General features: G+C 52.6%; 1 protein-coding gene across 1 annotated transcript in view; it reads left to right on the top strand.

Moving 5' to 3' along the window:
- The window catches only part of LOC140404734 (chloride channel protein ClC-Kb-like), a 143730-nt gene that overhangs the window by 86057 nt on the left and 42870 nt on the right, over nucleotides 1-14803 (top strand). Inside the window, exons 12-13 of the mRNA XM_072493424.1 lie at nucleotides 5784-5853; nucleotides 11712-11822. Of these exons, the coding sequence (XP_072349525.1) occupies nucleotides 5784-5853; nucleotides 11712-11822 (181 nt within the window). The remainder of the gene's footprint in view (nucleotides 1-5783; nucleotides 5854-11711; nucleotides 11823-14803) is intronic.

Below are 14803 nucleotides of genomic sequence, written 5' to 3'. Positions count from 1 at the left end.
GGAGTACTGTGACTATGGTGAGACCTTGTCAGAAATGTTACACGACCGTTTGGTTTGCGGTATTAACAATGCGGCCACCGAGAGAAAGTTGTTAGCTGAGCCAACATTGACTTTTCAACAGGCCATTCAAATAGTATTGTCCCGAGAGAGCGCAGAACGAGGAGTGCAGGAGATACAGGGAATGGAAGTGCATGCCTTGGGGCGCAACCCCTTCCGTCCGTAAACATCCCCCCGCACTCCTGCGGTACCTTGGGCGAGGCGACGTCCGGATCGACACCAGTGGCCGTCGGACATTCCTCCCCGAAGGGAGCCTTCTCCAGAACCAATGAATGAGGAGCCATGTCTATGTCAGACTTGTAGGCACCGACCCTGTCGCAGACGCCGGTCCTGGGGACGCCAGAGGCACCGTCGTTCCGACCGAAACTGGGATCAGCACAGGGGCCGTAACTGGGACCAGCCCAGAGGCCGTACCTTCCATGTGGACGAACCTGCGGCGACCACTCCTGAGGACGTGGAGACGGTGGACGACTGCCTGCAGCTGCATTGTGTGGCAGCTCCCCGTGTGGCCCCCATTAAGGTGACAGTACGGGTCAATGGCCACCCGCTGGAGATGGAGTTGGACACTGGCGCAGCGGTCTCCGTGATCGCCCAGAGGACATTCGACCGCATCAAGCAGGGTATACAGACCCTTACATTAACTGACTCACAGGCCAGGTTGGCCACCTACACGGGGGAACCACTGGACATTGCAGGAACTACAATGACCCCTGTTGTCTATGGACGCCAGGAGGGGCGTTTCCCACTTGTCGTAGTGCGTGGCCATGGGCCCAGCCTGTTGGGTTGGGACTGGTTGCGCCATTTGCGGTTGCAATGGCAGCACATCCTCCAAACAGTTTCTGGAGGGTTGACTGAGGTGCTAGGACGATACCCAGAGGTATTCCAGCCTGGTTTGGGGAAAATAAAAGGGGACGTAGCCCGTATCTAAGTCGAACCAGGAGCCACGCCGCGCTATTTCCGGGCGTGCCCGGTGCCTTACGCCTTGCTCGAGAAGGTAGAAGGGGAGCTCACTCGTTTGGAAACTTTGGGTATTATCAGGCCCGTCCGTTTCGCTGACTGGGCAGCACCAATTGTACCTGTAATGAAGCCAGATGCCACAGTTCGCTTGTGCGGCGACTATAAACTTACAGTGAATACGGTTTCCCGACTCGACCATTATCCAATGCCTCGCATAGAGGATCTCTACGCGAAGCTTGCAGGTGGACTCTCGTTCACAAAATTAGATATGAGTCACGCCTACCTACAGTTGGAGCTGGACCCTGCCTCCCGACCATATGTAACAATTAACACACACCGGGGCCTGTATGAATATACACGTTTGCCCTTTGGAGTATCCTCTGCCTGCGCTATTTTTCAACGCGTTATGGAGGGCATTTTGAGAGGTTTACCGCATGTCGCTGTCTATTTAGATGACGTTTTGATCACAGGGACGTCGGAGCAGGAACATTTGGAAAATCTGGAGGCTGTCCTTAGACGCTTTTCGGAGGCTGGAGTCCGTTTACGTTGCACAAAGTGCGTCTTTCAGGCGAAGGAAGTAGTCTACCTGGGTTATCGGGTGGACCGCGAGGGTCTGCACCCCGTCGCAGAGAAGGTGCGTGCAATTCAACATGCCCCCGCCCCGACTGACACTTCGCATCTTCGTTCTTTTCTCGGCCTTGTAAACTATTACGGGAAGTTCCTCCCCAATCTGGCAACTACGCTGGCCCCCTTGCACCTTCTGCTAAAGAAAAATCACACCTGGGTTTGGGGTCAGCCGCAAGAAACCGCTTTCCGGCGGGTAAAGCAACAATTGTCGTCGTCTGGGTTACTAACCCACTATGATTCTGGAAAACCTTTGCTCGTCACATGTGATGCATCCCCGTATGGTATTGGGGCCGTCCTGTCCCACAAGATGGAGAACGGGGCCGAGCGGCCGATAGCTTTCGCCTCCCGCACATTGACTGCAGCGGAGAAAAAGTACGCGCAGATCGAGAAGGAGGGCCTGGCAGTGGTTTTTGCGGTGAAACGTTTCCACCAGTACGTGTATGGCCGCCACTTCACTATCGTGACTGATCATAAGCCTCTGCTGGGACTTTTCAGAGAGGATAAGCCAATACCGCCCATTGCTTCCGCACGGATCCAGCGCTGGGCTTTGTTGCTCGCTGCATACGAGTTTTCTCTGGAGCACAAACCAGGAACGCAGATAGCAAATGCCGACGCACTGAGCCGATTGCCTTTATCGACTGGCCCCATGTCGACCCCCACGACCGGTGAGGTGGTTGCAACCCTAAATTCTATGGACACCTTGCCTGTCACGGCATCACAGATCCGTGAGTGGACCCAGACGGAGCTAATCCTGTCAAAGGTTCGACACATAGTCCTGTATGGTGGGCAGCATAGACAGCTCCCAGGCGAGTTGCGGGCATTTTCCTCCAAGCTGTCAGAATTCAGCGTGGAAGACGGCATCCTCTTGTGGGGGACGCGTGTGATTGTCCCGGAAAAAGGACAGGAGCTGATACTAAGAGACTCGCACAATGGGCATCCAGGTGTGACCAAGATGAAAATGTTGGCCCGGAGTTATGTCTGGTGGCCAGGCCTCGATGCCGACATTGAGAAGGTGGCCCAAAACTGCTCCATTTGTCAGGAGCATCAGAAGCTTCTGCCGGCCGCGCCCCTACATCACTGGGAATGACCAGGGCGGCCTTGGGCACGCTTGCATGCGGATTTCGCCGGCACTTTTCAAGGATCCATGTTCCTTTTATTAATCGACGCCCAGTCTAAATGGCTAGAGGTGCATAAGATGCAGGGGACAATGTCCTGCGCAACAATTGAGAAGATGCGTTTGTCTTTTTGTACACATGGCCTCCCCGAGGTGCTGGTCACGGATAACGGCACTCCATTCACCAGTGAGGAGTTTGCGAGGTTCATGAAGATGAACGGCATACGCCATATCCGCACTGCCCCTTATCACCCGGCTTCAAATGGGTTGGCGGAGCGCGCAGTGCAGACATTCAAAAGAGGCCTAAAGAAGCAGTCTTCCGGATCAATGGACACGAGACTGGCTCGCTTTTTGTTTTCGTATAGGACCACCCCCCCATGCGGTGACTGGGGTAGCTCCCGCAGAACTCCTAATGGGCCGGAGACTTCACACCCGCCTTAGTATGGTTTACCCGGACATTGGCGCAAAAGTACGCCGCACACAAGAATGGCAGGGACAGGGATTTTCTCGGCATCGTCCGATTCAGCAGTTTGCGCCCGGTGACCCAGTGTTCGTGGTGCCCAGTGGGTCCCTGGCGTAATCTTTCGTCAAACGGGCCCTATATCTCACCAGGTGCAAGCCCAGGGTCGTCTCCAGCGCAAACATGTAGACCACGTTCGGTCCTGAAGACTATCCCTTCCAAAGATTCCCCGCCCCCGGAGCTCATTCCTACAGCCGCAGAGACCAGAGACAATGGAAAGTAGTCCTCACAATCGTCCTCTGGTGCCTCACTCGAAGCCTGCGCAGGTTGTTACAGAACCGAATGGAGAGATAGACGCTGACATGACGGAGGCAGCAGACTCTGACTCCGAGATGGAGACACAGGAGGCATCAGAGGGGGAATCCTCGGGCCCACGGGCCGTGGATGTACAACCGTTACGCCGTTCATCACGGAAGCGCCGGTCTCTGTCTCGTTACACGCCGCCTGATCCAGCGCCTCGTGCAAATGGTGTCCGGCCTGCGGCAAAACGAGTCCGACGCCCTCCTTCGCCAGGGTCTTCGGTAGATTCCTTGGCCATTGGGGGGGGGGATGTTATAACCTGCCTACTTACCATTGGCTGGGGACTAATGACAATCCCACAATCCTGTGGGAGTATGAGCTTCCCCAATGAGGGGGGCGGGGAAATCATTAGCAGACTCCCTGTATAAATAAAGCTGGCCAGTTTGGAACCAGCAGGAAGGAGTAAGCAGTAAGCGAGGTTGCTGCTGTTGTGTGTGTGTATGTATGTTATTGTAAATAAATGTTAGTTCTTTATATCCTTGAAACTCGTGCTGGATTCTTCGTGGCCCTTACAAAACAAAACTAACTGGGAAGCTCGTGCTCCGCCCCCAGGGTTCACACACTCTGACCCCATTGGCCGATCGGGGCACGTGGCACTCTGTGAACCCACCCCGCTTAAAGGGGTACACTACCACACCTTGATTCATGAGAAACCGAAACTCCAACTATCCAAGAAATGAACGTTGTGGTGATGTGCATCACTGTAAATACACAAGGGGTTAATGTAAATACACGTAGACTAGATAAACACTAGAGGGAGCACCAGAGACATGACACACAGACATTCAACCAATAGGTCAGTAAGATAGGACACGACCAATGGGCAGTCAAGACACATCCAGAGGTGACACGACCACAGGAGGGCATTACACCAACCCATATAAAAGGACACAGCACACATGCTCAGTCTCTTTCCAGTGGAGACTCTCAGTGAGTACAGACACAGGGTTGATTGAACATCACACCCACCACGTGGATTGTAGCAGACTGGTTCGTCAGTCTGAGTAGCTACAGCAGGATTAACAGGAGAGTCGAATCCAAGTAGGAGAATCATTAACTGTTCATTGAACGTGTTAAAGCTATCTCCAAGTCTGAACCTTCCTTTGTCAGAATGCACATCAAGGAAGCAGCTTATGCTACGACAAGACCATAACAAAACAAACGTATTCAACGATGGAGAACCCACAATTCCAAAGATTCACAACCCTTTTAAGCGAAGAGGTTTCTCCTCATCTCAGTCCCAAAATGGCCGACCCTTTATTCAGAGACAGTGCCCTCCGGGTTCTAGATTCCCCAGCCAGGGGGAAACAGTCTCCCCGTGTCCACCCTGTCAAACCCCGACAGAATCCTGTAAGTTTCAAAGGGAACCCCTCCCGATCTTCTAAACTCCAGGTAATGTAGCCTCGAATCACTCATCCTCTCAACAGAGGTCGACCTTCTCACCTCAGGGACCAATCTCAAGTGAACACATTCAAGGCAATGATATTCTTTCTCAGACGAGGAGACCAGAAACTGCGCACAGTGCGCCAAGCGTGTGTGCCAGTTATTCCTTACCAGGGGGCGGCACGGTGGCGCAGTGAGTTAGCCCTGCTGCCTCACGGCGCCGAGGTCCCAGGTTCGACCCCAGCTCTGGGTCACTGTCCGTGTGCGGTTTGCACATTCTCCCCGTGTTTGGGTGAGTTTCGCCCCCACAACCCAAAGATGTGCAGGGTAGGTGGATTGGCCACGCTAAATTGCCCCTCAATTGGAAATATTGGGTCTGTCAGAAACAGGGGCAGGGCCTCTGGATCTGGGTCCTGCCCGCCATTGTTAAAGCTTTCTGATCGGCCTCCGCGAAGGTCCAGTTCTGTGACTCTAAACGAGCAGAAAATCGGGACGGGTTGGCAGTGACCGAGAAATGGACTCCAGGGGGCCGGGGCGAACTCGCCAACCTTCCACGGGTTCTTTCGCACCCACCTGAGAGGGTAGGCCTACCATCTCACCCCCCCCCCCCCCCAAAAAAAAAGCAGCTCTGGCCATGCAGCACTCCCTCAGTGAGTGGGTCATCGAAGGCTCTGAAGTGCTTCCCGAGCCCACCGTTTTCTGACTCCGAGGGGGGGGGGGGCACCTCGGGGGGGGGGGGCACCTCGGGGGGGGGGGGGGGGGCACCTCATGGGTAAAGTGAAGCTTTGCGTCATGCTCGTTCTCGTCTCTTTGTCCCCTCTTCAGTTCTTCATGCTGCTTCTGGCCACGACAATGGTCGTTCCTGCAGGTTACTTCCTGCCAGTTTTCGTTTATGGTAAGCACTCAAAACTTGACCATTTAAGGAATAAACGCTGCAGCGCTGATGTTGCCCATCCGTAATTGCCCCTGAACTGAGCGGGCTTGTTTGACCATTTCAGAGGGGGGCAGTTAGCAGTCAACCACATCACTGTGGGGGCCTGGAGTCACATGTAGGCCAGACCAGGGTAAGGATGGAAGATTTCCTTCCCTAAAGGGGACATCAGTGAACCAGTTGGGTTTATTATAACAATTGATGGTCATGATCCCAGGAGCAACATGGTTAGCACTGTTGCTTCACAGCGCCAGGGTCCCAGGTTCGATTCACTGTCTGTGCGGAATCTGCATGTTCTCCCCTGTGTCTGCGTGGGTTTCCTCCGGGTGAACCCCTCTACCCCGGGGAGAAGTTTCTGACTATCCACTCTGTCTATGCCCCTCATAATTTTGTAGACCTCTATCAGGTCGCCCCTCAACCTCGGTCGTTCCAGTGAGAACAAACCGAGTTTATTCAACCGCTCCTCATAGCTCCAGTTTCCTCCCACAAGTCCCGAAAGACGTGCTTGTTAGGTGAATTGGACCTTCTGAATTCTCCCTCTGTGTACCCGAACAGGCGTTGGAATGTGGCGACTAGGGGCTTTTCACTGTAACTTCATTGCCGTGTTAATGTAAGCCTACATGTGACACTGATAAAGATTACCTTTTTATTAATTGGATTTAAATTCCATCAGCTGGCTGTGGTGGGATTTGTACCTGTGTCCCCAGAGGGTTAGCCTGGGCCACCCGATTACTAGTCCAGTGACATTACCACTCTGCCACTGCCTCCCCCTTATGTAACCATAATTAATTGCTGAGCATCATTGCAATACAGTTTCCCCAGGTGAACTATTATCAGGTTTGACTAGATTCTGCACTGCCCACTCTCTGCCACTATGTGGCGGTGTAGCCCAGCCCAAACGATTAACTCTGTTCACAACAGGTTACTCACTGCATTCAGTAACTTTGTGCTAAGATGGAATCACAATGCTACAACAGGCGAAAGCTACTTGTCGGATTTATGTGCAATTATAGAATGTATGAATACACATAAATTATTTTCAGAATGTTTTATGAAGCTATGGAGAAAGATTTACTCTGTATCTAATGTTCTATAATAGTGCAGATGGGCTTTAGAGTGGTTTCACAGGACGGTGAAAATTCGAGGGCCGAAGGGCCTGTACTGCGCTGTAGTGTTCTAGGTTCTATTAACCGCGTGCTGTACCTGTCCTGGGAGTGTTTGATGGGGACAGTGTAGAGGGAGCTTTACTCTGTATCGAACCCCGTGCTGAAACTGTCCTGGGAGTGTTTGATGGGGACAGTGTAGAGGGAGCTTTACTCTGTATCTAACCCCGTGCTGTACCTGTCCTGGGAGTGTTTGATGGGGACAGTGTAGAGGGAGCTTTACTCTGTATCTAACCCCGTGCTGTACCTGTCCTGGGAGTGTTTGATGGGGACAGTGTAGAGGGAGCTTTACTCTGTATCTAACCCCGTGCTGTACCTGTCCGGGGAGTGTTTGATGGGGACAGTGTAGAGGGAGCTTTACTCTGTATCTAACCCCGTCCTGTACCTGTCCTGGGAGTGTATGATGGGGACAGTGTAGAGGGAGCTTAACTCTCTATCTAACCCCGTGCTGTACCTGTCCTGGGAGTGTTTGATGGGGACAGTGTTAGAGGGAGCTTTACTCTGCATCTAACCCCGTGCTGTACCTGTCCTGGGAGTGTTTGATGGCGACCGTGTAGAGGGAGCTTTACACTGTATCTAACCACGTGCTGTACCTGTACTGGGAGTGTTTGATGGGGACAGTGTAGAGGGAGCTTTACTCTGTATCTAACCCTGTGCTGTACCTGTCCTGGGAGTGTTTGGGGATTGTGTAGAGGGAGCTTTACTCTGTATCTAACACCGTGCTGTACGTGTCCTGGGAGTGTTTGATGGGGACAGTGTAGAGGGAGCTTTACTCTGTATCTAACCACGTGCTCTACCTGTCCTGGGAGTGTTTGATGGGGACAGTGTGGAGGGAGCTTTACTCTGTATCTAACCACGTGCTGTACCTGTCCTGGGAGTGTTTGATCGGGACAGTGTAGAGGGAGCTTTACTCTGTATCTAACCCTGTGCTGTACCTGTCCTGGGAGTGTTTGATGGGGACAGTGTAGAGGGAGCTTTGCTCTGTATCTAACACCGTGCTGTACCTGTCCTGGGAGTGTTTGATGGCGACCGTGTAGAGGGAGCTTTACTCTGTATCTAACCCCGTGCTGTACCTGTCCTGGGAGTGTTTGATGGGGACAGTGTAGAGGGAGCTTTACTCTGTATCTAACCCCGTGCTCCACCTGTCCTGGGAGTGTTTGATGGGGACAGTGTGGAGGGAGCTTTACTCTGTATCAAACCACGTGCTCTACCTGTCCTGGAGTGTTTGATGGGGACAGTGTGGAGGGAGCTTTACTCTGTATCTAACCACGTGCTGTACCTGTCCTGGGAGTGTTTGATGGGGACAGTGTAGAGGGAGATTTACTCTGTATCTAACCACGTGCTGTACCTGTCCTGGGAGTGTTTGTTGGGGACAGTGTGGAGGGAGCTTTACTCTGTATCTAACCACGTGCTCTACCTGTCCTGGGAGTGTTTGATGGGGACAGTGTGGAGGGAGCTGTACTCTGTATCTAACCCCATGCTGAAACTGTCCTGGGAGTGTTTGATGGGGACAGTGTAGAGGGAGCTTTACTCTGTATCTAACCCTGTGCTGTACCTGTCCTGGGAGTGTTTGATGGGGACAGTGTAGAGGGAGCTTTACTCTGTATTTAACCCCGTGCTGTACCTGTCCTGGGAGTGTTTGATGGGGACAGTGTAGAGGGAGCTTTACTCTGTATCTAACCACGTGCTCTACCTGTCCTGGGAGTGTTTGATGGGGACAGTGTGGAGGGAGCTTTACTCTGTATCTAACCACGTGCTGTACCTGTCCTGGGAGTGTTTGATGGGGACAGTGTAGAGGGAGCTTTACTCTGTATCTAACCCTGTGCTGTACCTGTCCTGGGAGTGTTTGATGGGGACAGTGCAGAGGGAGCTTTACTCTGTATTTAACCCCGTGCTGTACCTGTCCTGGGAGTGTTTGATGGGGACAGTGTAGAGTGAGCTTTACTCTGTATCTAACCCCGTGCTGTACCTGTCCTGGGAGTGTTTGATGGGGACAGTGTAGAGGGAGCTTTACTCTGTATCTAACCCCGTGCTGTACCTGATCTGGGAGTGTTTGATGGGGACAGTGTAGCGGGAGCTTTACTCTGTATCTAACCCCATGCTGTACCTGTCCTGGGAGTTTTTGATGGGGACAGTGTAGAGGGAGCTTTACTCTGTATCTAACCCCGTGCTGAACCTGTCCTGGGAGTTTTTGATGGGGACAGTGTAGAGGGAGCTTTACTCTCTATCTAACCCCGTGCTGTACCTGTCCTGGGTGTTTGATGGGGACAGTGTAGAGGGAGCTTTACTCTGTATCTAACCCCATGCTGTACCTGTCGTGGGAGTGTTTGATGGGGACAGTGTAGAGGGAGCTTTACTCCGTATCTAACCCCGTGCTGTATCTGTCCTGGGAGTGTTTGATGGGGACAGTGTAGAGGGAGCTTTACTCTGTATCTAACCTCGTGCTGTACCTGTCCTGGGAGTGTTTGCTGGGGACAGTGTAGAGGGAGCTTTGCTCTGTATCTAACCCCATGCTGTGCCTGTCCTGGGAATGTTTGATAGGGACAGTGTAGAGGGAGCTTTACTCTGTATCTAACCTCGTGCTGTACCTGTCCTGGGAGTGTTTGATGGGGACAGTGTAGAGGGAGCTTTACTCTGTATCTAACCCCATGCTGCATCTGTCCTGGGAGTGTTTGATGGGGACAGTGTAGAGGGAGCTTTACTCTGTATCTAACCCCGTGCTGTACCTGATCTGGGAGAGTTTGATGGGGACAGTGTAGCGGGAGCTTTACTCTGTATCTAACCCCATGCTGTACCTGTCCTGGGAGTTTTTGATGGGGACAGTGTAGAGGGAGCTTTACTCTGTATCTAACCCCGTGCTGAACCTGTCCTGGGAGTTTTTGATGGGGACAGTGTAGAGGGAGCTTTACTCTCTATCTAACCCCGTGCTGTACCTGTCCTGGGTGTTTGATGGGGACAGTGTAGAGGGAGCTTTACTCTGTATCTAACCCCATGCTGTACCTGTCGTGGGAGTGTTTGATGGGGACAGTGTAGAGGGAGCTTTACTCCGTATCTAACCCCGTGCTGTATCTGTCCTGGGAGTGTTTGATGGGGACAGTGTAGAGGGAGCTTTACTCTGTATCTAACCTCGTGCTGTACCTGTCCTGGGAGTGTTTGCTGGGGACAGTGTAGAGGGAGCTTTGCTCTGTATCTAACCCCATGCTGTGCCTGTCCTGGGAATGTTTGATAGGGACAGTGTAGAGGGAGCTTTACTCTGTATCTAACCTCGTGCTGTACCTGTCCTGGGAGTGTTTGATGGGGACAGTGTAGAGGGAGCTTTACTCTGTATCTAACCCCATGCTGCATCTGTCCTGGGAGTGTTTGATGGGGACAGTGTAGCGGGAGCTTTACTCTGTGTCTAACCCCGTGCTGTACCTGATCTGGGAGTGTTTGATGGGGACAGTGTAGCGGGAGCTTTACTCTGTATCTAACCCCTTGCTGTACCAGTCCTGGGAGTTTTTGATGGGGACAGTGTAGAGGGAGCTTTACTCTGTATCTAACCCCATGCTGAACCTGTCCTGGGAGTTTTTGATGGGGACAGTGTAGAGGGAGCTTTACTCTCTATCTAACCCCGTGCTGTACCTGTCCTGGGTGTTTGATGGGGACAGTGTGGAGGGAGCTTTACTCTGTATCTAACCTCGTGCTGTACCTGTCCTGGGAGTGTTTGCTGGGGACAGTGTAGAGGGAGCTTTGCTCTGTATCTAACCCCATGCTGTGCCTGTCCTGGGAATGTTTGATGGGGACAGTGTAGAGGGAGCTTTACTCTGTATCTAACCCCGTGCTGTACCTGTCCTGGGAGTGTTTGATGGGGACAGTGTAGAGGGAGCTTTACTCTGTATCTAACCCCATGCTGTGCCTGTCCTGGGAATGTTTGATAGGGACAGTGTAGAGGGAGCTTTACTCTGTATCTAACCTCGTGCTGTACCTGTCCTGGGAGTGTTTGATGGGGACAGTGTAGAGGGAGCTTTACTCTGTATCTAACCCCATGCTGCATCTGTCCTGGGAGTGTTTGATGGGGACAGTGTAGAGGGAGCTTTACTCTGTGTCTAACCCCGTGCTGTACCTGATCTGGGAGTGTTTGATGGGGACAGTGTAGCGGGAGCTTTACTCTGTATCTAACCCCATGCTGTACCTGTCCTGGGAGTTTTTGATGGGGACAGTGTAGAGGGAGCTTTACTCTGTATCTAACCCCGTGCTGAACCTGTCCTGGGAGTGTTTGATGGGGACAGTGTAGAGGGAGCTTTACTCTCTATCTAACCCCGTGCTGTACCTGTCCTGGGTGTTTGATGGGGACAGTGTAGAGGGAGCTTTACTCTGTATCTAACCTCGTGCTGTACCTGTCCTGGGAGTGTTTGCTGGGGACAGTGTAGAGGGAGCTTTGCTCTGTATCTAACCCCATGCTGTGCCTGTCCTGGGAATGTTTGATGGGGACAGTGTAGAGGGAGCTTTACTCTGTATCTAACCCCGTGCTGTACCTGTCCTGGGAGTGTTTGATGGGGACAGTGTAGAGGGAGCTTTACTCTGTATCTAACCCCGTGCTGTAATCTACTCTGGGAGTGTCGCGATGGCTCAAATTTCACTTAATTAGCAAAATGTGAATATCTCTCCTTCTTTCCACAGGTGCTGGTCTTGGGCGTTTGTATGGGGAGATAATGGCCAAGATCTTTCCAGAAGGAATCATTTCAGAGGGAATTCACATCAAAATTACTCCTTCGGGATATGCGTTGGCCGGTGACTGAGCATATTTTATTTTGTACTTGATGCACAATCAATAACTCTCGAGACGAAGGGGAGTCATATCTAGTCGGCTTTAATCAACTGGAACTGTACCCAGCAGCTACGATACAGAAAGTGAAGGCTGCTGGGACGGCATCGGTTCTTATACCCCGCGTCTCAGGGCGGGGCTATGTACATTAGCCAATGGTAGACCCCGCGGTCTAGCCAATGGTCATTCGCCTCTCAGGTACCGCAATACCTGGTATCACCACAGTACGTTCCTCTGCCGGGTAGCAGTTGTGTTGAAACCCGCTTCCGTCACCTTGGACTCACAAATTTTTATTTTTGTTTTAATTTAAAAAATAATTTAGAGTACCCAATTCATTTTCTCCAGTTAAGGGTCCAATTTAACGTGTTCAATCCACCTACCCTGCACATCTTTGGGTTGTGGGGGTGAAACCCACGCAGACATGGGGAGAATGTGCAAACTCCACACGGACAGTGACCCGGGGCCGGGATCGAACCTGGGACCTCGGCGCCGTGAGGCTGCAGTGCTAACCACTGCGCCACCGTGCTGCCCCTTGGGCTCACAAATAATGAGTAATTCAGGAGGGGGCAAGGAGGACGTTCGTATCAATGACATCCTTCCCACTTCTCTGTAAATATGAGCTCACCCAAACCTCTGCCATCTGCATCCAAGTCTCCTTCACTCCTCTGTTCGCTGGCCTAACTTGGCTCCCTATCAAGTTATGTCCCCCTTATAAAATTCTCATTTTCGTATACCAATCCCCCCATGGCATTGCCCCCCGCTGGCACCACCACCTCCCATTCCCCCCAGCGACCTCCTCCAGCCCCACAACACTCCAGTTCTGGCCTCTTGTGATTCCCTCCATTAACCGTCCCACCATTGGTGGCAATGCCCTCAGTAGCCTTAGCTCCAGACATTAGAATATCCTTTCTCCACCTCTCTATCCCTCTCTCTCTGCCTCTCTATCCCTCTCTCTCCACCTCTATCCCTCTTGCTCCGCCTCTCTATCCCTCTCTCTCCATCTCTCTAACCCTCTCTCTCCACCTCTATCCCTCTTGCTCCGCCTCTCTATCCCTCTCTCTCCACCTCCTATCCCTCTCTCTCCATCTCTCTATCCCTCTCTCTCCGCCTCTCTATCCCTCTCTCTCCATCTCTCTATCCCTCTCTCTCCGCCTCTCTATCCCTCTCTCTCCATCTCTCTATCCCTCTCTCTCCATCTCTCTAACCCTCTCTCTCCACCTCTATCCCTCTTGCTCTGCCTCTCTATCCCTCTCTCTCCACCTCCTATCCGTCTCTCTCCATCTCTCTATCCCTCTCTCTCCACCTCCTATCCCTCTTGCTCCGCCTCTCCAACCCTCTCTCTCCATCTCTCTAACCCTCTCTCTCCATCTCTCTAACCCTCTCTCTCCACCTCTATCCCTCTTGCTCCGCCTCTCTATCCCTCTCTCTCCATCTCTCTAACCCTCTCTCTCCATCTCTCTAACCCTCTCTCTCCACCTCTATCCCCTCTTGCTCCGCCTCTCTATCCCTCTCTCTCCACCTCCTATCCCTCTCTCTCCATCTCTCTATCCCTCTCTCTCCACCTCCTATCCCTCTTGCTCCGCCTCTCTAACCCTCTCTCTCCACCTCTATCCCTCTTGCTCCGCCTCTCTATCCCTCTCTCTCCACCTCCTATCTCTCTTGCTCCGCCTCTCTAACCCTCTCTCTCCATCTCTCTAACCCTCTCTCTCCATCTCTCTAACCCTCTCTCTCCACCTCTATCCCTCTTGCTCCGCCTCTCTATCCCTCTCTCTCCACCTCCTATCCCTCTCTCTCCATCTCTCTATCCCTCTCTCTCCACCTCCTATCCCTCTTGCTCCGCCTCTCTAACCCTCTCTCTCCACTTCTATCCCTCTTGCTCCGCCTCTCTATCCCTCTCTCTCCGCCTCTCTATCCCTCTCTCTCCGCCTCTCTATCCCTCACTCTGCGCCTCTCTAACCTTCTCTCTCCACCTCTATCCCTCTCTCTCTGCCTCTCCATCCCTCTCTCTCTACCTCCTATCCCTCTTGCTCCACCTCTCTATCCCTCTCTCTCCACCTCTATCCCTCTCTCTCTGCCTCTCTATCCCTCTCTCTCTACCTCCTATCCCTCTTGCTCCACCTCTCTATCCCTCTCTCTCCACCTCTATCCCTCTTGCTCCGCCTCTCTATCCCTCTCTCTCTACCTCCTATCCCTCTTGCTCCACCTCTCTTTCCCTCTCTCTCCACCTCTATCCCTCTCTCTCTGCCTCTCTATCTCTATCTCTGCCTATCCTTTCCTCTCCGTGTCTCTATCCCGCTCTCTGCCTCCCTATCTCTCATCCTCTCTGTCCTTCTCTCTCTCTGCCTCTCTATCCCTCTCTCTCCGCCTCTCTATCCTTCTCCCTTTCTGCCTCTCTATCCCTCTCTCTCTGCCTCACTCTCAGCCTCTCTATCTCTCTCTCTCCGCCACTCTATCCCTCTCTCAGCCTCTCTATCCCTCTCTCTCCGCCTCTCTATCCCTCTCTCAGCCTCTCTATCCTTCTCCCTTTTTGCCTCTCTATCCCTCTCTCTCAGCCTCTCTCTCAGCCTCTCTCTCCGCCTCTCTCTCTGCCTCTCTCTCAGCCTCTCTATCCCTCTCTCTCCGCCTCGCTATCCTTCTCTCTCTCTGCCTCTCTATCCCTCTCTCTCAGCCTCTCTATCCTTCTCTCTCTCCGCCTCTCTCTCTGCCTCTCTCTCAGCCTCTCTATCCCTCTCTCTCTGCCTCCCTCTCAGCCTCTCTATCCTTCTCTCTCTCTGCCTCTCTCTCAGCCTCTCTATCCCTTCTCTCTGCCTCTCTATCCCTCTCTCTCTGCCTCTCTATCCCTCTCTCTCTGCCTCTCTATCCCTCTCTCTGCCTCTCTATCCTTCTCTCTCTCCGCCTCTCTATCCCTCTCTCTCCACCTCTCTCTCTGCCTCTCTATTGCTCACTC

Source organism: Scyliorhinus torazame, chromosome 31 (genome assembly GCF_047496885.1).
Source record: "Scyliorhinus torazame isolate Kashiwa2021f chromosome 31, sScyTor2.1, whole genome shotgun sequence".
NCBI classification, from domain to species: domain Eukaryota; kingdom Metazoa; phylum Chordata; class Chondrichthyes; order Carcharhiniformes; family Scyliorhinidae; genus Scyliorhinus; species Scyliorhinus torazame.
Note: the sequence above shows the minus strand (reverse complement) of the source record. Positions and strands in the feature narration are given on the sequence as shown.